Source organism: Salmo salar, chromosome 03 (genome assembly GCF_965601325.2).
Source record: "Salmo salar chromosome 03, fSalSal1, whole genome shotgun sequence".
Classification (NCBI taxonomy): domain Eukaryota; kingdom Metazoa; phylum Chordata; class Actinopteri; order Salmoniformes; family Salmonidae; genus Salmo; species Salmo salar.
In genome coordinates, this window is record NC_138293.1 from 38,485,308 (window position 1) to 38,508,250 (window position 22,943).

Genomic DNA, 22,943 nt, shown 5'->3' on the forward strand with positions numbered 1-22,943 from the left:
TTAAGACGGAAAGGTAACAAAGATGAAGTGATGCCATTTTTTAAAAATGTTTATTGACAAGTGGTCAGACTCTCTTCATAAGATGTTGAGACCAATGACTTTAGAGTACTTACATTCAGGCTGAAACCTCAACATGCTGGTGTATAATGCTTCAACCAACCCACTCCAGGATTCCATATAATTCTCCCGACATTACTCACACTCAGTCAACCATACAAAATACTTTGACCAGTGACAGCTGAACGATTACACCAGTGTTCCCCATTACCCCCTGTTCACACCAGTAAGACCAGTAATTTCAGAGACAGATGAGACAGACAAGTACATCATTCAAAGTAGTGGATGGTATTTTTTATTATCAGAGAGGAGCCTTTTCATTTAGTGTTAAAATACTTAGGTAATTATTCCAGAGTAAAAAGTACTACAACTGGGTTGCACACAAGTGCATTCATTATGTTACTAGACAGTATAAAAACTAAAAGAGCTGCTAAATGTTGGATCATTTCATATCAGGACCATAACCGGTGGTAAAAACAGTGCATGCAAAGAGTGAATTATAGAGTATTAAAGCCATACTATTACAGACAGACACATCTGTCACCAACACCACTAGCACTGATGAAACACAGAGGAAAAGAAAGAGGGAACACTTGGAAGAGAGATATCCAGACTGGGAAATAGAGGACATTTTGTCATTTCATGCAGGAGCCAAGGGTAAGTAAACGATCTTTTATGATAGATCAGTGGGCCCTCAGTTGGTGCTTCCATCACAAAGGTATTTGACCCGCCTCTGCAGTTCATCGATTAATTTCTTCTTAGCTTTCTCCCGGCTGGCTTGCCACTCTTCAGAAGGACAGAGAGAACAGCCAATCAGAAAATAGCCTGAGAGCGAGAGTGTGTGTGCCCCCTACAGGGGACCAGTATGAAAATATATGCATTTACTACTGTAAGTCACTCTGGATAAGAGCATCTGCTAAATCACTGAAACGTAAATGTGTGTGTCAGAAGCCTACCTTTGTAGGAGCAGATGAGAGGGGCAGAGAAGGTGACTTTTGTCCCAAACTTGTCATTAGTGTACTCAAATCCAGGTTTCTCCAGACCTCTCTTCGCAAACCACTCATCTAGAACGTTCCTCACCGAGGCTGTGGAGTCTGTGGAGGGATTCACAATATCAACGCTAGCGTGCGTGCGTGCGTGCGTGCGTGCGTGCGTGCGTGTGGTACTGACCCATCTCATCCTCCCCTAGTAGGCCCAGTAAGCGCTGGCTGAGTTGGGCTCTGGTAGCTTTCTTACTGTCCTGTCCTTCAGTCTCCATGCTGTACCTGCCAATCCGATCACAATCATGCACCGCCATCAGGCAGTTACTACTACTCACTACAAACAAGTCCATTATATAATTGTGTGGTAAAGGGAGAGTTCACTCAAAATACACATTTTCAACATATAAAAAAGAAAAACACTGAGGGACTATTCATTAAACATTAAATTCATTGATATTTAGAAATTAAAGTTATATAGATTGTTATCAGTCTTTACCCCGAGAACCTAAGCTGGGCAGAGATTCTGTACTGAGTTTCTGAAAGGGCGGAGTTCGCAGATGTAAGGGCTGTCCCCTTCAACAGAGTGCTGAGCCTTCGCTTCGCATCCTCAGTGCTGCTGGGTGGGGCCACAGGACCACAGTAGCCAATGAAAGGAGCAAGACGAGACAGCGCCCTCTGGTAGGCCGACTGACATGCTGCAGCCTCACTGGAACCTGTCAATCAAATCTGCCTTTAGCAATGTGATAGTTCATTCAGTACATTCATTTACTAACATTATCCTGCACTACGCTCTCATACAGTGCAATCGGAATGTTTTCAGACCCCTTGATTTTTTCCCCACGTTGTTACGTTACAGCCTTATTCTAAAATGGATTGAATAGTTTTTTCCCCCCTCATCAATCTACCCACAATACCCCATAATGACAAAGCAAAAACAGGTTTTTAGAAATGTTTGAAAATGTATAAAATAAAAAAAATTGAAATATCACATTTACATAAGTATTCAGAACCTTTACTCAGTACTTTAAAGCACCTTGAGTCTTCTTGGCCCACCTGTATTTTGGGAGAATCTCCCATTCTTCTCCGCAGATCCTCTCAAGCTCTGTCAGGTTGGATGGGAGCGTCACTGCACAGCTATTTTCACGTTTCTCCAGAGATGTTAGATCGGGTTCAAGTCCGGGCTCTGGCTGGGCCACTCAAAGACATACAGAGACTTGTACAGAAGCCACTCCTGCGTTGTCTTGGCTGTGTGCTTAGGGTCATTGTCCTGTTGGAAGGTGAACCTTCACCTCAGTCTGATGTCCTGAGCGCTCTGGAGAAGGTTTTCATCAAGGATCTCTCTGTACTTTGCTCCGTTTATCTTTCCCTCGATCCTGACTGGTCTCCCAGTCCCTGCCGCTGAAAAACATCCCTACAGCATGATGCTGCCACCTCCATGCTTCACCAAAGGGATGGTGCCAGGTTTCCTCCAGACATGACGCTTGGCATTCAGGACAAAGACTTCAATCTTGGTTTCATCAGACCAGAGAATCTTGTTTCTCATGGTCTGAGAGTCCTTTTGGTGCCTTTTGGCAAACTCCAAGTGGGCTGTCATGTGACTTTTACTGAGGAGTGGCTTCCATCTGGCCACTCTACCATAAAGGTCTGATTGGTGGTGCTGCAGAGATGGTTGTCCTTCTGGAAGGTTCTCTCATCTCCACAGAGGAACTCTGGAGCTCTGTCAGAGTGACCATCGGGTTCTTGGTCACTTCCCTGACCAAGGCCCTTCTCCCCCGATTGCTCAGTTTGGCCGGGCAGCCAGCTCAAGGAAGAGTCTTGGTGGTTCCAAACTTCTGCCATTTAAGAATGATGGAGTCCACTGTGTTCCTGGGGAACTTCAATGCTGCAGTAATTTTTTTGGTACCCTTCCCCAGATCTGTGACTCGACACAATACGGTTTCGGAGCTCTACGGACAATTCCTTCGACCTCATGACCTGGTTTTTGCTCTGACATGCACTGTCAACTGTGGGACCTTATATAGACAGGTGTTCCAAATTATGTCCAATCAATTGAATTTACCACAGGTGGACTACAATCAAGTTGTAGAAACATCTCAAGGATGATCAATGGAAACAGGATGCACCTGAGCTCAATTTCGAGTCTCATAGCAAAGGGTCTGAATACTTATGTAAATAAGGTATTTCTGTTTTTTTATTTTTAATAAATTAGCAAACATGTCTAAAAGCCTGTTTTAGCTTCATCATTATGGGGTATTGTGTGGAGATTGAGGATTTATTTTTATTTAATCCTTTTTAGAATAAGGCTGTAACGTAACAAAATGTTGGAAAAAAGGAAGGGGTCTGAATACTTTCCGAATGCACGGTATATGATAAATAAATCCATTCCAGCTAATCGTGGTCTTATATACCCTCTCCACGGTAAGTGAAGACACAGGTGATGTCTTTGAGATTGCAGCAGAACCTTCCCTTCTCTGGTTCTGCTACTTCCTCCACAGGCAACGGGAACGACCGCTGCAGAAAAAAAGTCTTTACCATCGCCGTGGACTTATTCTCATCTACAGAGAGGAGAGAGAGACGGGAGGAGAGGAAGAACGAGAAGGAGTGTGAAGACAGGAGAGGAGGATGGTGAGATAGGTATTATGTAGTGTAACCATGTATTGAGGAGTGGTGTTTAAAACATTTTTTTTAATAACGATCTGTGGCTCAGCTCTGGCTGATTAATTGATTGAATGACTGATTGATTGCTCACCGGTGCCAGGCTGGCAGATATCCCCTGCTGTACCCAGACTGTGGCAGGCCCAGCGGATAGCCTCTTTCTTAGAGCTAAACAGGGTCTGGTTCCGGAAGGCGTGGCGGTCTAGTCGAACCTCCACCATCCACTCACACAACTGCTCCACAGACACATCCTCACACACCACACACGGGGGCTGCAGACTCCACAGTGCCAGACACCGCCGGATTTCTGAAACACACACACACACACACGCGCGCTAAGTAAAAGGTACTGAATAAAAGATTACTGCTAATTGACTGAAATTGAGGCTTAGAATCATTCAGAAAGAGGGTCGGTCCAGTGGTAGGAACCTAAATTATTTTCCAATCGTTTCATTTTGAACCACCATTTTTTTTTGTTCCGTCCCACTGTTCCGACCAGATAAATAAAGTTCTGAACTGGTTCGGACCCCAAAAAAGTACTGGTTAATATCGTTCCTGTCGGTTCCTTTTTAAACCTCTTTTTTTACATTTAGCTCGACATTAAATTACCACCAATCATGCAGTGCGGATAGAGCAGCTTGCTATGGAGCGGGCGAGCTATTGTTCAGTGAGTTGTTTACGTGTGTGATGGAAAGACAAGTGTAGGGCCGTGAGATGCAACTGACATTTCGTGAGTGGGGAGAGAGCGGGTGAGGGTGGAGGAGGAGGCTTGCCTTGAAGCGCTGGGCATCTTGATATAACAGGCATTATCTGAATTAGGCCCACGGTATTACACCTACGGAGAAGCGGTTTCTATGGAGGAACTTTGAATGTTCTTTAACTTCAGAGTTGGCTTAACGTTAGACCAGAGATAGCTAGCTGACATGCTTGTGTGTGCAGACCGTCACCAGAATAAAAAATGTGTATTTTTGTAGTTAATAAATACAACGTGAAATGTGATAACTATAGACTCCCCAAAAAGTTAATCCATTCTTCTCTAATTCAAAATCTCTCTCTCCATCATGCTTGTAATGTCAGTAAGCTACAGCTATTCTTCGGAGGGGGAAGGGCAGGTAGCCTCACACACACACACACACACACACACACACACACACACACACACACACACACACACACACACACACACACACACACACACACACACACACACACACACACACACACACACACACACACACACACACACACACACACACACACACACAAAGATGTTCAGCTGGCAGGCAGACACTGGAAGAAGTTTCTGAATGACAGAGGGAGTGCTTTGCATAGGTGCTTTGTTGCTTTCTTTGTGGGACTGAACATTTTTTTGGTCTGGAATATAAAATAACGTTACAGTTGCTTTCAAAATAACGGTTCTGTTCCGGAACAGTATAGATCAGTTTCGTTCCAGGTTCTGATTCTTTTCCTTGAAAAATGACATTTTCCGGTTCTTTGAGCAGAGTAACAAAGAGAGGACAGTCACCTTCCATCTCTCCCCCTGCAGATCTCTTAGGCGGAGGCGGGCCGGAATCTTCAGGTGTTGTCTCCATGGTAACTGCATCACTAACTGACAACTTGTCACCCTGTAGAGTAGCGCCAACAGCAGCAGCTTCCCCGGTCATCTGACTTGCAGCTGTGGGGAGAGAGAGAGCAAGAGATAGATAGAAGTCAGGAGAGAGAGCGACAGACACAGACATAGAGAAAGACACAGAGAGAAGACAATGTATTAGTAATGGAATAAGTGCTGTGTTACTTTTTAGCCTCTGACCACAGCAGAGGCAGCAGCAGCAGTTCCCCATCACCTGACCTGCAGCTGTGGGGAGATAGAAAGAGGTCCAGACTAACCGGCTCCGGTTCTGATCTTGTTAGCCTCAGTATTCTTGTACTCTGGCTTGGCTCCTCCTCCATGCTTGGCCAGCAACTCCTGGAGTTTACCCTTGTAGTTCGGACCCGCTCTGCCGATGTCTCCGCCCAAAACCCCACTCAGGACCCCATTCAGACGCCTCAGGGCCTCCTTAGCTGCACAATGCTCTGCCTGCTGCTTTTTGGGGGCCGCCTCTTAGAGAGAGAGAGAGAGGGGTGAGGGGGTTACAGGTGATTGTGAGACATCGATCATGTCATGTCCTGGAAAAACTGCAATTACCCTTTATAACCAATGTTTACATCTCATCAGATGTGCCATTGTAATGACATTTGTGTATAAAAAAAGTAACCTGTGCTGTGGAAGGTGAGCTCGCCTACGATTCTTAGAGTGCATCTGTGCTTTCTCTCCATTGTTGTTACACAGTCCTCCACTGGGGGGCCACACTTTGCCCGTCTGAAGAACTCCAGAACACTCTGCTTCTCACCACCTGCAAGGGCAGCACTGAGTTCAGGCTGAGTCACAACAACACCCACTAACCAATTAAGTAGGATGAAGTTGTCCCCCCATATCTAAAGTGTAGTGTACCTGCTGTAGGTGGCGGATCCAGGGACAGGGCCTGGAGCAGACTGCAGTAGGCTGCCTGTAGCGCCTCCTCTCGAGTGGAGGCCTCCTGTGGGGCGAGGTCCTTCTGCACACGTACCGCCACACACATAACGAACCCCTGGCCATCTGAAAAATGGAGGACAGATAAAAGGACCTCACCTTTTTTCATACGTTCTTGTTTTCATTGACTTAAATGTCACACCTCTTTAAAGTGTGTTCTTTCAACAGTGTTGACTGTTGTCTTATTTTTTGTTGTTGTTTCTTCTTCTAGGTACAAAGTTGTCTGTTAATATGAACTTGACAATAAATCTGTGTTTTAATGCGATTCTGTGTACCTGAAGAGACGCTGCTCTCCTCTGGGAGGGTGGGCGTGGCTTGGTGGGGGTCTGACTCTGAGGCCCCTCCCCCCTGGGTCTCCATGGTAATTGTGCTATTTATGGGAACTGTATGCATGGCAACCATGGTGACTGTGGTAGCCATGGGGTCCATAGTAACTAAGGTTTCCATGAGTGACACTGGGACCACCTGACTCTCGGGGGGCTGCACGCTAGGTATCATGGGAGCTGGTGGGAGGTGAGGGCAGCCCTCACCTTCGCTTGACCCCACTCCTTTCTCCTTCTTCCCTATCCCCCCCCCACTTGTCACCCCACGACTCTCCTCCACTCCCCCTCCTCTCTCAGTGACCTCCCCCGCTCCCCTTCCTCTGTCTGTGACGTCATACGCAGGCTTGTCCAGTTGTGGGGTCTGAGCCTCCAGCAGCTCTTTCAGGGTGCTCACGTAGTTCCCTCCCACCACTTCCTTACTGCCGAGGACTCTGGACAGCCGCTGGAGGGCCACTTTAGCTGCCTGCTGATATGCCTGTTTCTTTTTGCTGGAACCCTCTGGAGTAAACCAGAAACCATATTTTAAACATTATACAATACTTACAGTATATGTCTATATACATTTGACATACACACAATATATTTACATTCAATACACCATGAAACATAACATTGTAAAGTATCCATATGGCCTACTGAATGTGGTGTTACCTGGGACATAGAAGGTGATTGGTCCAGTGAATTGAAGAGTGCATTGGTAGCTCTTCCCCTCTGCATCAGATTGGACGGCCTCCTCTGGGGGTGGGACATCCCGCGTCTGACAGTGCTCCAGGACCACATCCTTATAGGAGGAAGCTGAGGTACAAGAGAAGAGTTTCCATGACAACAAGCATTTTAATGGACATAAGTGAAAACAGTAAAGGTAGATGTACATTACTGTACTGTAGGGGTCTTTAACCTGATTCTGGTAAATCCAACAGGAGAGCTAGTTTCTTGTAGGCAGACTGAACAGCCTCTGTCTTCCCAGAATGCCCCTCTCCAGAGGTGATGTCAGTTTTAAGGACCACAGTGACACTACCAAAGAACACAGGGCCTAAAGACAGAGTTACATGGTAGAGATTCATCAATCAGACACTGATACCGATGTAGGACTATTGGTCATTTGAGAAACAAAACATGATGATATTAGATTTTAACAGATACCATTGATACAATATTTTAACCCATACCATACATTTCATTGGCTGAGGAATACAGCACCTGTGCATGAGAGGCTTTGTGGTTGGTCCGTCTGGCTACTGGATGCCTCTCCCTCCTCTGTGTCATTGGTTAGCTCACTCGGGCTAGCACTGTCCTTGGCTAGCTGGCTCAGGGCCAGTTTAGCCACTTCCTGGTGCGCTGTCTTCAACTTTGGGCACACCTGAACACCTTCAAATGTCTGACCTCTCACCTTCACACAACCCCTGTAACCTGGACAAACCCATTTTGAGAGAAGCCAGAGGGTCAGTCTTCACAGAGACACAGCTGCATGCTTCTCCAACGTTTTCACATAATAACAAATCATTTATACACAACATATTACTTTACAATCAACACATTTTTATAGAGCTGTTTTCTGATATTATAAAGCTATTACATATAATATCAGAAAACAACCCAGCATAACCCACCATAAGACATCTTCTTTACACCACAGATATGGATAAGGGCCAGGAGTTTTTCCTGACCATGTAACCTAGCCAGGATAGTCTGGATGACCGTTATGGGCTACATTTTGGGCATCCTAAGGAAGAACTCCAGGGCCCAGGGCTAGGGTTAAGGTTCTGACCTACCGAGGGCTTCCTTTATCTCTGAGAAGACAGGCTCAGACCACCCTTGCCTCCTGGCCTCCTCATACAGATGGTTCTTATATCTGAGGATGTCAGTACTGAATTCAGGATCTGAAAAACACACAGCTGCCATAGGTCAATATTTTCTGTCTGTGAAATTATGTAAATAAGGTGAACACTTAAAGTTGTACACTAGATTAAATTGCAGTCTAAGGCACTGCATCTCAGTGCTAGAGGCGTCACTACAGACCCTGGTTCGATTCCAGGCTGTATCACAACCGGATGGGATTGGGAGTCCCATAGGGCGACACACAATTGCCCAGCGTCGTCGGGTTAGGGTTTGGCCGGGGTAGGCCGTCATTGTAAATAACAATTTGTTCTTAACTGCCTAGTTTAAATAAAGGTTAGATAAAAATGTGAATATTTTAAGTAATTTTAACCCTCAAGTCTCTCTCTCTGAGTAGGGCTGGATTCCTCACTCACTCACTCAGATTCCGTTGCAAAATGTTTAGTCTGTTACAAAACTTTTTGCAATGGAAACCGTTACCTCCAAATGAAAAATGAGTGTTTCTATTGGACAAATTAAGGTAGGTCCCTTCCCGTTTGGTTCCATTTACTCTGTTTGCTTGTCTGTTTCTTAGAGTAAACGGTTTACGTTAAATCTTTTTGCAACAGACAAAGCGTTTTGCAATGGAATTCGACTAATGAATACAGCCCTGCTCTCTCTCTGGAAAACAAATACCATGAGTGGGATTGAATCCATCTCTCTCTCTATGTTCCTCTTCCTCACTCACCGTGTGTGCGTGTGTTCCTCTCCAGTGTGTCCACTCTGACGGTGAGTGTGTCCACTCTTTCCTGCACCTCTCTCAGTCTCTCCCACTGTGGCGCCAGGCTCACCTGCAGGTCATTGTTCCCCTCCAGAAACACCCTCACACACTGCAACTCCTCCAGCTGGGGGTACACACACACACACACACACAAACACATTTGAGGTGCCTTACAGTGTGTGTGTGTGTGTGTGTGTGTGTGTGTGTGTGTGTGTGTGTGTGTGTGTGTGTGTGTGTGTGTGTGTGTGTGTGGGTTCTTCTATCCTAAAATTCCAAAAAGTCCTCACAAGGATAGTAAAACAATTCTCCCTCGTGGGGACATTTCCCACGTCCCCATGAGGACAAAGGCTATTTTAAGCTTAGGGTTAGAATTAGGGTTAGAATTAGGGTCAGGTTTAGAGTTATAAATTAGGTTTAGGGTTACGGGTTAAAGTTAGGGAGAAAAAAAGGATTTTGAATGGAAATACATTTTTGGTCCTCACGAGGATAGAATAACATGACGTGTGTGTGTTTGTGTGTGTGTCTTACAGTAAGGGCTGTCTCTCTGTCCTCTTCATAGCGTTGGGACAAACACTCCAACTTTTCCTTCAGTATCTGTTGTTCCAGACTCAGAAAGTTATGGCGTTTCAGTATGCCCTCTGCATCCTCATCTGCCGCAAGTGCAATCTCCTTCCCAACCCAGTTCACGATAAAACTGAAGTCTGTATTCTGGAGCTGGGACAAAGATACCGGTCAGGTTCCCAATGTAAAAGTGAGGTATGGACTTAATAGCACACGCACACACACCTGTTCGATCTCCTCTGCCAGCTCACTGAATTCGGTGGAGTGTGTTTTCAGAGCCTGACCCAGGTCTTTGATTCGCCCTAGGTAAGATTCTAAATCCATCTTCTCCACCCGGAAGTCAGCCGAGTGCATCACCTGGTTCCTCACGTTGGTCACCTGCACACATACACAACGTCATACTTATACACAGGTAAATGTGCACATTTGTGAGTGTGAGAAAGTTTACCTGTGTGATAAGATTTTTGGACTTCACAAACTTGGCAAAGTGGCTGCAGTGGGTCATGAGATTGAGGAAGGCTGAGATGTCAAATTGGTCCACAGCGGTGTGGTCCATATTTCCACGGGGCATGTAGACCTAAACACACACACACTCACACACAATGACATACCAACTACCAAGGCAGGATGTAACACACTTATGATAAATACAGCCAGAGCATTACTCCAGATGTAGGTACTTTACCTTGGCTACCTCCCATTTCTTCGTTGGCCACAGGTATGGCTTGGAGTTATTCCAGTACACCTGTCCGCCTTTAGATGAATGGTTCACCCAGATCTCATCTCTCCATGGCTCACACACTTTACACACTGGAGGAACCTTACACAGGAACAACTATAGAATTACTTTTGTGCTTTTAATATCAAGATAACCTTTTGAATTCGAGAATAAATTATTATCGCAAACACAAATAATGATATTGAACGCAAACATTAACCCAAAAGTATTGAGAGCAAAATAAATAATATAGCAAGAAAATCACTTTGAAAGGTAAGAACAAAATAATTGTAAATGAATAAAAAATATATATAATCTGTGAAACACTTTCAATGATTACGCAATTGCGATTAAACACCTCTGACTGCAATTTTTTACTATATTTGGTTACATTATCCGGCCCTTTGCTTCACTACCTTTTTTTTAGTTTGCAAAGTTTTGGCATGTTCATTCCGGGTAGGCGGGGTTTGGAGGGAGGAGGTATATGATGTGTCTCTATTGGTCAACTGGTTTTGGAGTGACAGTTCATCCTCATTTAAAAGAAACTGATGGCCTGTACAGCTCACTGAGGTACAGTTGAAGTCGGAAGTTTACATACACCATAGCCAAATACGTTTAAACTCAGTTTTTCACAATACCTGACATTTAATCCAAGTAAAAATGCCCTGTCTTAGGTCAGTAAGGATCACCACTTTATTTTAAGAATGTGAAATGTCAGAATAATAGTAGAGAATGATTTATTTCAGCTTTTATTTCTTTCATCACATTCCCAGCGGGTCAGAAGTTTACATACACTCAATTAGTATTTGGTAGCATTAACTTTAAATTGTTTAACTTGGGTCAATGTTTCGGGTAGCCTTCCACAAGCTTCCCACAATAAATTTGGTAAATTTTGGCCCATTCCTCCTGACAGAGCTGGTGTAACTGAGTCAGGTTTGTAGGCCTCCTTACTCGCACACGCTTTTTCAGTTCTGCCCACAAATTTTCTATAGGATTGAGGTCAGGACTTTGTGATGGCCACTCCAATACCCTGACTGTGTTGTCCTTAAGCCATTTTGCCACAACTTTGGAAGTATGTTTGGGGTCACTGTTCATTTGGAAGACCCATTTGGAAGACCCAAGCTTTAAATTCCTGACTGATGTCTTGAGATGTTGCTTCAATATATCCACATAATTTTCCTACCTCATGATGCCATCTATTTTGTCAAGTGCACTAGTCCCTCCTGCAGCAAAGCACCCCCACAACATGATGCTGCCACCCCTGTGCTTCACGGTTGGGATGGTGTTCTTCGGCTTGCAAGCCTCCCCCTTTTTCCTCCAAACATAATGATGGTCATTATGGCCAAACAGTTCTATTTCTGTTTCATCAGACCAGAGGACATTTCTCCAAAAAGTATCATCTTTGTCCCCATGTGCAGTTGCAAACCATAGTCTGGCTTTTTTATGGCGGTTTTGGAGCAGTGGCTTTTTCCTTGCAGTGCGGCCTTTCAGGTTATGTTGATATAGGACTAATTTTACTGTGGATACAGATACTTTTGTACCTGTTTCCTCCAGCATCTTCACAAGGTCCTTTGCTGTTGTTCTGGGATTGATTTGCACTTTTCTCACCAAAGTACGTTCATCTCTAGGAGGCAGAACACGTCTCCTTTCTGAGCGGTATGATGGCTGTGTGGTCCCATGGTGTTTACACTTGCATACTATTGTTTGTACAGATGAACGTGGTACCTTCAGGCATTTGGAAATTGCTCCCAAGGATGAACCAGACTTGTTGATTTCTTTTGATTTTCCCATGATGTCAAGCAAAGAGTTTGAAGGTAGGCCTTGAAATACATCCACAGGTAAACCTCCAATTGATTCAAATGATGTCAATTAGCCTATCAGAAGCCATGACATCATTTTCTGGAATTTTCCAAGCTGTTTAAAGGCACAGTCAACTTAGTGTAAGTAAACTTCTGACCCACTGGAATTGTGATACAGTGAATTATAAGTGAATTAATCTGTCTGTAAAATTTTTGGGGGAAAATTACTTGTGTCATGCACAAAGTAGATGTCCTAACCGACTTGCCAAAACTATAGTTTGTTAACAAGAAATTTGCGGAGTGGTTGAAAAACGAATTTTCATGACTCCAACCTAAGTGTATGTAAACTTCCGACTTCAACTGTATGTTAATGCTGGCAATGCTGAGAGGCAACAGTGTCTTCTGTTAACTAGCCAGCTAGTGTATAAAAAGCTTGACTGGTTCTTTATTTATTTAACTTTTCCATTTCATGAAAAGGCTCAGTGGCTACTAGCTAGCTAGTAGCCACTGAGCCTGACTAGTTTAACAAAATAACGTCACCTTTACAACAAGGAAGACATCGGGAAACACCCTTTGGTAAGTGTCTTTTGGGTCCTGTAATTTCACATTTAGAAGATGTATTGAAACAATTAGCTAGCATGGTTATATCATTTCTATCATAGCCAACGAGCAAGATATGGAGCACTGAAGTAACCTGAGGTAACTGAAATAACTCTAGTGGTATGTGGCTATTCAAGAACAAAGGCACTACAAGCCCTTCTCATGAACTCCAGTGCTGTATGGCCTTGGGTTCGAGAGCAAGGGCAGCTTTTCATTACAGTGTGATTGTACTATAGACAATTTTGTTTTGCATTTGTTTCTTTTTTTGTGGCCCGGCTCTCACTGGCTGTGTGTGTGTGTAAGTGTATGTGTATGTGTGAGTGTGTGTGTGTGTGTGTGTGTGTGTGTGTCCATAAGAATACGGTAAGCAAAGCATAACCATGGTAGCAATTAAAAGGGAACAGTTTGGAGATTATGGGAAAATTATTAGACTAAAGGTGAGGACATGACGCTTCACCTGACAAGACTGAATTCAAGACTTTACGTGCATTTTACATTTACTGTACTTTTTTACCGCATTTGTTGATAACAAAATCTGAAAATACTCTAAATACATTCAGTAACATGCCAAGAATATTGTAGGGTTCTATTGCCAACATGACTAGCTAAATTTAAAAAAATGGCCTTACAGTGTTAGGCTTTCACTACGAAATTCACAGAATCAGATGGTAATTTTGGTGCGCATGGAATGAAGTCATGAGTGCATTCAGATGTGTGGTCCACTGTAAATTTCCTTCACAACACAGCAAGCATAGGCTCATTGTGTTCAGGACAGCCCCAGGGTATGACGTCATGTCATGTTGTAACTGTACATCAAACATAGTGATTATAAACACTGACACTGTATATGACATGAGTTTTATGATGTGGAAATGTGAAGTGTACATTTGGATTCACGGGTGTTTGGCTTGCTCGTATGACATAAAAGTGGTATTTATTATAAATCCTCAACGTCACATCTTTCAAAATACATAGTCCTCGTAATTTATGGCATTTCCCTCACTCAGACCCACAAAAACATTGCAGAAGTTGGCCAATTAGCGGGAGGGATGGGGAAACTTTTTTTGCCGTGCGTGCTGCTCAAGTTCCTCACGGTTGTCAGTCAAAACCCAATACAGCGCTATGAAGTGGAGGCCCTGAGCTCTGATGTCATGTGTAGTATGTTACTGTACAGCCACTGCGTCCCAATTTATGTGCTTATCAATGTCCATATCTGCCATTTTCAACCAGTATATGGGTACAAGTGTAAAGGGCTACGCCCAAGAGGGAGATTGTATGAATGCATACTTCGGCTTAAGGGTATAGGGTCGGCTTGCGTCCTGATTCTTCACCCTTTCTACCAAAGTGTGCACGAGTTCAGTGTTCCTCATTCTTGGCCCTGAAGGGCAGCAGTGTTTAAATTGTCATCCCTACCTGTGCTATAACACCAAATTGAACTACAATAAGACCATACTTGAGGAAATGTAATGAATTTATAGTTGGTTGTGACAACATTGACTAAACCAGAGCATACAGTTACCATGAACAATAAATATTTTTTTAATTATTGAATTATGACTAGTGCACTTATCGTTAGTTGTACATTGATAATCTGTGTTAAGTTTCCACTCATGTTAACCTTTTTGCATAATTCCTGTTCCTTTTCCACGGGTAGTTAGGCTGATGATCTGCCTCCGTAGCTGAGAGAAGCCGAAGAGGAACATCACTTCGTTCCCAACAATACTAAACATTTCGAACTGTACCGATGAGAATGAGTAGGGCAGACTTATCCATTGTCGCTGAACTGTGTTGAGTCCAGTTTACAGTACCAATTTGTTACCAGCCACATGTTCAATAAGGTATTCTGCAAATACAATTACAATACAGAGATGTTCTTGCTCTTTAGTTAAGTTCTGCCAATCATATGTTGGAAACCATTATCAAGGAAAACGAGTTGAACACTTTGTGGAAATTGCACAATTCTTGAACATTCTTCTAAGGACAATGTGTCTATCACAGGTCTAAATGTACAGTAAGGGGTATATCCTTAATAAAATAATTTGTGATGGTTAATTGTGCAGACTGATTGCGACGGCGTGGACATGACAAATCAATCAACTACTGTAATTAAACACTGTTATCGGCTTTATGCCTCTGATTTTCCAGTCGACATTAGTAAAGAAAAACTCTCTGTGGTAATGCCCATGTCTTGCAGCTTTAACAGTATTGAGTCAAATAACAGCTTTGTCAACTGTCTCGCCAAGGGCTAACTCCAAGATTATCGTAATGAGTGCGCTGAGAGTCGGGAAGCAAGTACAGGGAGTGTGTTTTAATAAATAAATACAAAACAATAAACAGGAAACACAAACAACGCGCCGACGTGAAAACAGAGTCGATAACACCTGAGGATAGAACCAAGGGGAGTGACAGATATAGGGAAGCTAATCAAGGAGGTGATGGAGTCCAGGTGAGTGTCATGAGGCGCTGGTGCGCTTGACGACGTTGACAGGTGTGCGGGATAATCAGCAGCCTGATGACCTAGAGGCCGGAGAGGGAGTATACGTGACAAATATGTTTATTACTATGGCTCTTCAAATTTGATAAGTACATAAGGAGCTATCGTCACTGGCCATATATGTAGATTGAGGTGTTTAGAAAAAGTTGGTTTTGGCTTTGGTCATGTTGCACTGCAGCCACCTACAAATGACATTTACATTTACATTTACATTTAAGTCATTTAGCAAATGACCACAGTCGTGTGTGAATCAACTTGCTAGCTAGCTTCTTAACCTTTTAGCTACCTAACATAGTTAGGAGCTGAAGATAAGTTAGATGTGTATTGTATCCCCTGAATTCTGGTATTAGCAATCAAGCTACTTTATAGAGTAACACACAAGTTTCTAGTAAGTTATCCGGTTTGCATGGTAGCTAAAGTTCAGTGTGTTTCCATTGCATTTTCTACTCTACCCATAGTTTTTCACAAAAATGAAATAGCAAATGTGCCTAGTCTGGTTTAAGCACATATGCTCTAGCCAACAGCTGGCAGATACAGGGTGGGTAGGCTATGAGGGTAGGGTAGGCTCAGGGTTGCCAGGTCAAGTTCAAATTTCTAGCCCAATGACACCTTAACCTACTTACCATGCCTGAAAACTAGCCCAAAAATGTTTAGTTTTTTTCGCAGCAGGAGAACAGTTGCCACATTTATCCAATAAACCCTTTTCTATAATGTTAGAGCGAATTAAGAAGGAATATCTGCGGAATTTATAACGATGTAAGCTAAGAAGCAAACTTCAGTTTTCCATCAAAATAAGAATTATTGTGAGTTTAAGAATATGTCGCAAGAGAAAGGCTAATTCGCCCTTATTAAATTCGCCAGATCATTTTCCATCAATGGATGTCGATTTAACTTGTTTTGACTGCTATGATTAAGCAATAAGGCCCGAGGAGGTGAGGTACATGGCCAATATTTCACAACTAAGGGCTGTTCTTAGGACACAGCCCTTAGCCGTAGTATAATGGCCATATACCACAAACCCCTGAAGTTCCTTATTGCTATTATAAACTGGTTAAACATATTTAGAACAGTAAAAAAAATGTTTTGTCATACCGTGGTACACGGTCTGATATACCACAGCTTTCAACCAATCAGCATTCAGTTTATAATTGTAATTAAATCCCTTTTGCACATGTGCATAACTTGATAAAACCGACAGGAGAGTTAGAGGGATGAAAGTTGGACAGAGGATCTGGAAATCTCTGAAAAATAATCACTTGAACGAACTTAAAAAAGAGAATGTTAGGCTATTTTCTGGCAATTGTGCCATTATGTGTTAGATGTTAAGACTACAAACCGTTATAAAATGGCCTGTTTGTGAGATTGACTCGTTATTTCAATAGGCATAGGCTACTGACTAAAATCTGGGTTTATAATTTCAATTCAACTTTGCCATGGTTTGCTGAGCAAGATGCAGGTAGCCTATAGGCCCTGACAGGCCAACATGCCGAAGTCCACGATGAAACTGACATTAAATGTGGAGAATGATACATTTGCGATAGAGCTGTCACCATGATAACAATTGATCATTTCTAATTGAATTAGCCTAACATGGCCATTAACAATTGCCTAATAACACAAGGCTACAACAACAAATTGAAGTTATAGGCCATTTATTAAAATCTGTTTGTCAGCTCCAGGTAGACTACACAAGTGGCACAAATTGATTTGCAATGACTTCAGTGATATCATGTTGAACATCTCATTCCAAAATCATGGGCATTAACATGGAGTTGGTGCCCCCATTGCTGCTATAACAGCCTCCACTCTTCTGGGAAGACATTCCATTAGATGTTGGAACATTGCTGCGGGGACTTGCTTCCATTCAGCCACAAGAACATGTGTGAGGTCGGGCACTGATGTTGGGCGGTTAGGCCTGGCTCGCAGTCGGCGCTCCAATTTATCCCAAAGTTGTTCGATGGGGTTGAGGTTAGAGCTCTGAAGGCCAGTCAAGTTCTTCCACACAGATCGACAAACCATTTCAGTATGGACCTCGCTTTGTGCACAGGGGCATTGTCATGCTGAAACAGGAAAGGACCTTCCCCAAACGGTTGCCAAAAAGTTGGAAGTACAGAATCATCTAGAATGTCGCGTTAAGATTTACCTTCATTGGAACTAAGAGTCCTAGCCCGAACCATGAAAAACAGCCCCAGAACATTATTCCTCCTCCACCAAACTTTACAGTTGGCACTTTGCAGTCAGGCAGGTATTGTTCTCCTGGCTTACGCCAAACCCTGGTTCCCGACTAACAGTTCTTGTGCTGACGTTGCTTCCAGATGCAGTTTGGAACTCTGTAGTAAGTGTTGAAACCGATTTTTATGCACTACGCGTTCCCAGCACCGTTGTTGCTCCTAGATGTTTCCACTTCACAATAACAGCACTTACAGTTACCTGGGGCAGCTCTAGCTGAGCAGAAATGTGACGAACTGACTTGTTGGAAAGGTGGCATCCTATGACGGTAACACATTCAAAGTCACTGAGCTCTTCAGTAAAGCCATTATCCTGCCAATGTTTGTCTACGGAGATTGCATGGCTGTGTGCTCGATTTTATGCAACGGGTGTGGTTGAAATAGCCAAATCCACTAATTTGAAGGAGTGTCCACATACACTATATACATAAAAGTATTTATAGTATCAAACGGTAGGCTACAGTAACCTACAATGGCATAGAAATTAATAGACTACATGATGGCCAACAAATGCAAATGTATCATTCTCCACATTTAATGTCAGGTTTATTGTGGACTTTTTCCCATAACAGAAGCACCCATAAATTCAATTTCAAATTTCCACTCACGCAGTGCTCGAGACCCAAGAACTAAGTGTAGTAGAGTTAAAATGGTTATTCCAGCAAACTTCAAATTATTAGAATAGTACACAACGCAGAACAGAACAATCAGGTTGAGGGTCAGTGGCCAAAAGCCCGCGAACAGGAATATTCCAAGTTCAGACAGAAGGGGGGAGTCAGATCGCCAGGAACTTTACTTTTGGTTTCTAATTTTAATTGTTGCGCTACTGGTGATGCCTGTTGATGTTAGGTAGGCAGCTACAGTAGCTGAATGATGTTAACATCTTCAGGTTTTGTTTCATTAAATGTATTTTATTTTATCTGGGTGCTTACGTCACCTACTAACACCCTGGTACTACCCATAGCTCCCGCTCTCCTCAGTCTGAGAAAACACTGAGAGAGAAAGGTACGGGTTGCAGAATCCTCATTGTTAGAAGTCCGTAACGTGAAATAAATAAAACGTCCCAAGGTTAATGCTGTAGATATTGTTATAAGGGGATGTGAGACTATCGAAACACGTAACTTTCAGAGTTTTATTGTTGTTATTAATATATTTACAGAGTGCTAAAAGTGTTGCTAGCTAGCATGCCTTTCTTTCTGTGATGCAGACGGCTAGCTGAGCGGCCAACTAGTGATGGTGTTGCATTATGGGGGATGTAGTTTTTGCCTTCTAAGGCGATTTTACGTTGTAACTTGTTTGTGTTGCAGTGGTTTTGTACATGAGTTGTTGTATTTTGCTACTATCAACACTGAAAGCACCTAGCAATGTATTGGGGATGTGAGACAGGATATGCGTTTGACCTTTCTTCATGCTCCTGTGTAGAACAACTTGTCAGGTGGTGCATTGGAGACTGATGTGTTCCTGTCCTGTCTTTTCACAATACAATTGCAGGTATGGTTCTATTGTCTAAGAATTAAGATTATACATTCTTTGTATTAAGGACTGGTTATTATTTTATACTATACATTATGGCTTTATGTATGAGTGTGATTGTGAGAGTCTGAGAAAACACAGAGAGAAAGAACAACTTGTCAGGTGGTGCATTGGAGACTGATGTGTTCCTGTCCTGTCTTTTCACAATACTATTGCAGATCAACATAAAAGCCTAAAAGACAGCCGTGGTGTCACTCTTCATTTCTTGGTTCTCCTGTGGTGCATAAGAAACCCGCTACATAAGCATGCGTAAAACCCTTTGCTTGATAAAGTTTTCCATAAGAAAAGTCGACGTTTCAAATGCAGTTTACTTTAAACAACCTCTGAGCGAATTTATCTAAAGCGTACTAGTGAGCCTAAAGTCGTTTTCCAAGTAGTTGTCCAGTGCTTTGTCGCAGTTATATCAGTTATAGCTCATTAATAGGTTTTATGGAAATGGGGTTGTAAAATAGGTGTCTCCATAATGACAATCTAAATAGCCAACCTACAACTGGTAAAAAGTTGTCACGACGTGTGCGTGCTGCTGTCTCCGTGACTCAGCAGCAGCACTCTAAATACACACACACACCCTTCCTGCCATCCCCACCACTCACTCAGTAACAGTCTGCTCACTGCTTGATCATCTGCAGCAACGGGTTACAACAATTTACAGAAAACCGCAGACATGGCAACCCCGGGTAGACTAGTCTACAGGGGGTTAGGGATCAGGGGGCATGTGTTGATCAGTGAGATTAATATGGATAAACGCGAGAATATTTGTACTTGTCAAAAGGAAATCAAGCATCGATCGTCAAGTCACCAGAATCGAAACCTCGATATATATATTGGAAATACGCATCACGATCACCGTGCACTTTCACCACCCTGTGAGGATACCTTTTCATCTGTAGCCTAATAAACTGCAGTTTCCCCGAGTGGTAGTGGAAGGACCACACAACATATCATCACGTGACTGCAAATTTACTTCAGTAGGATGGCTATTATATCAATAGTTACGCATAAAGGCGTTTCCACCGCCATTTCTCGCATAATTCATTTTACCGACACAGAGATCCCACCATTTTCGAACAAACACATTATCTGTCGGCATTTATAAAATTGTACGGAAACTTCCTGTTTCCATCACAACTGTGCGATTTATTTTATACGGTATGACTTCACTCCATACAAACTGTGGATGGAAACGTGCTTACTGAAGAAAAAGTATCCATTAATTTACAAGTCACTTGTTCTTGCCTTTAAAAAAAAGATTTCCTTGCGATATTATTTATTTTTCCCCTCAATACTTTTAATGTTTTGCCCTCAATATGATTATTTTGGTTTGCAATACTAAGAATTTGGTTCTCGAATTCAAAAGGTTTGTTTGATATTACAATCGCAAAAGTAATTCCATAAAACAACAGTTGTAGCCTGTTAAGTGAGAGGCTTCAAGCAGTGAAACTCATGACATCAGTGCATGGGCAGAACATATTTTACAAGTAGGGACGGAAACTCATATCATGCGAGTTACATTTTAACTCACATATTTTAATCACCTGCTTTGGCCTGGGAGTCCATTTCTTCAGGTTACATCCAGTTTTACATACATCGCCTCCTGTGTTCACTTTGTTTCGGAGGTGATCGTGGTAAGTCTCGGTTTCGTTTTCCAGGAACCCTCCTAGTCGCGTTTTAAGACAATTCAGACCCATGGTCGTTTTAATCCAGTTTTTATAGTCGTCATCCTGAAACCGTCTGAATGAGTCCATGGTGAAACAAATGCCGTATTGTTGTGCTGGATAATAATTCCTTCGGTACCACCCGATTCGATCAGTCCCGTAACTGTTGACCGGGACACTGTGCGCCTGACAGTTCTGCTGCAGTCTCCACAGACTGCAGCAGAACTGTCAGGCGCACAGTGTCCCGGTTCAACCAATGAGCAGCGTTCTCGCCACCGTCATAACGTGTACGTAGATCGATTCCTGTACATGTCTTTTGGGGAAAGTTCTCTCACCTCCAAGATACATATTTCACCCGTTTATACCATATACTTTGCTTCCATTTATTACATTCAGTACAGTCCATAGACTTAGATTAAATAAAGATTAAATAAAAAAAATCTGTGTTCCCCAACTGGCGTCCCAGGGGTGGTTTTATCCCCCCATTGTATTTTCTTTGCATTTTCATTGTTGGACATCATTTTTTTTATTTCTTTTTTTTAACACTGGGAAATCAGCTCCAAGTGATTTTAAACTAGGAAATCTGTTCACAAGTATTTCCACGCATAATAGCGAGACACGTGATCATATACAAATGTAAGCAAGGTTTGAAATTATGTTTTAGTCAAATACTATATCCGTTTGGACTTCTTGCGGTTAATTTGCTGTCTACTAATTATTTGTAATCATGTGCCGACTCCCCGACCATCCACTCAATACATTTTTTTTTTTTTTTTTTTTTTTAAACGGCCCGCGTCTGAATCTAGTTGATGATCCCTTACTTAGACGTTACATCATTGTATCTGTCCCATTATAGACCTATGAGCGCATGGGCAGTGCCATTGAGGCCATCTCCATTTTCTTCTTCTACTTCTATGAGTTGGCAAACAAACTGAGTGCATATGGTCACCTGTAGTCTGGCCGGTATACCGTATTTTACTATATACCAGTATTGACGCACGGACCGGTATGGGTTTTTACTTTACCTTCTATAACGGTATTTGAAGGTTTTGCTTGTTCAATGTGATACGCCTTGTGTAATGTTCATTTTTATAGTTTACTCCGCTAATTGAGTCATCTTTCTCTCCTCACTCTGCCGCTTTCCACACAGACCTAGTCCCGCCCCTTCACTCAAGGACCGTATGTTGTATTTTGACCATGAGACACTTGGTCAATGTAGCACATGCAACAATGAGATTGACTATGATGCTGTTTCCACTTTACTTTATATATATATATATATATATATATATATATATCCCCCCCACACACACACATATATAATCCCCCCACACATATATATCCCACACACATATATCCCCCCCCCACACACACCACACACACACACATATCCCCATATGTACATATACATACACACATATATACATGTACATATACATACATACATATACATATATTTTCCAATTAAAAAAAACGCATTAAAAAAGACAGCAATACAAACATTCATTGTACTGTTGAATGAGATGGCCAATTTAGAGGACAAAACTTAACTCACACATACACAAAATAAAACAAAATCCTATTAGGTGGTACATGTATAAGAAGACAGCATATAGTCATTACAAGCAGTGTAGTTAAGCCAAAAATAAATATTGAGTGGAGTACAGCACAGAGTAGCAGCAGATCATCAACCCAGTTATGAAGCGGGACTAGACCATTTATCCAGTATCGGCTGCCATATTTTGTAAAACAATGGACTTGTATTGGAGGAATTGTATCGTATCTTTTCCATATGTACTACATTCCCTAAATCCCGTAACCACATTTCAAAGGTAGGTACAGTCTCCAATTTCCAAAATTGCAATAGGAAATTGGCTAATAGGGTACAAAGAGAGATAGCCTTCCCCTCCTGGTTATTCCCATCAACTGTACCAAACAGAGCGATCAATGGGTCTGGGGCTACAACTCTATCGAAGGCTTTAGATAAGTAATCAAAAATGAGAGCCCAGTAAGCATGAAACTTAGGACGTGTCCAAAATAAGTGGGTCAACGTCCCCTCATCCTGCTCGCACCTATCACACAGTGGTGAGGTGTCCGGGAATATTTTATGCAGTTTCACTTTTGAGTAACGTAACCTGTGTATCACCTTAAACTGTACAAGGTTGTGTCTGA

At 42.6% G+C, this 22,943-nt stretch overlaps 1 protein-coding gene across 1 annotated transcript; it reads right to left on the reverse strand.

Annotated features, from left to right (window-relative positions):
• Positions 1–329: 329 nt before the first annotated feature.
• Positions 330–20,995, reverse strand: si:ch211-91p5.3 (uncharacterized). Its single transcript, XM_014191521.3, has 21 exons — positions 20,652–20,995; positions 10,430–10,564; positions 10,193–10,321; positions 9,970–10,122; positions 9,712–9,897; positions 9,151–9,307; positions 8,360–8,467; positions 7,788–7,997; positions 7,486–7,620; positions 7,239–7,382; positions 6,540–7,085; positions 6,187–6,330; positions 5,951–6,088; positions 5,583–5,795; positions 5,221–5,370; positions 3,790–4,002; positions 3,449–3,595; positions 1,537–1,753; positions 1,228–1,322; positions 1,014–1,151; positions 330–843 (listed from the first exon to the last, which is right to left on the reverse strand). Exons 1-21 carry the CDS (start codon positions 20,859–20,861, stop codon positions 752–754), a joined length of 3,660 nt encoding a protein of 1,219 aa, XP_014046996.3. The 5' UTR covers positions 20,862–20,995; the 3' UTR covers positions 330–751.
• Between the last annotated feature and the right edge of the window lie 1,948 nt (positions 20,996–22,943).

Excerpts from the sequence above, each read along its gene's own strand:
- si:ch211-91p5.3 (XM_014191521.3), bottom strand. The coding sequence starts at position 20,861 with ATGGACTCATTCAGACGGTTTCAGGATGACGACTATAAAAACTGGATT. Across the intron at positions 9,308-9,711 it reads ACAGAGAGACAGCCCTTACT|CTGGAGGAGTTGCAGTGTGT; the intron begins GTAAGACACACA and ends GTGTACCCCCAG. Across the intron at positions 1,323-1,536 it reads GCCCAGCTTAGGTTCTCGGG|GTACAGCATGGAGACTGAAG; the intron begins GTAAAGACTGAT and ends TCGGATTGGCAG.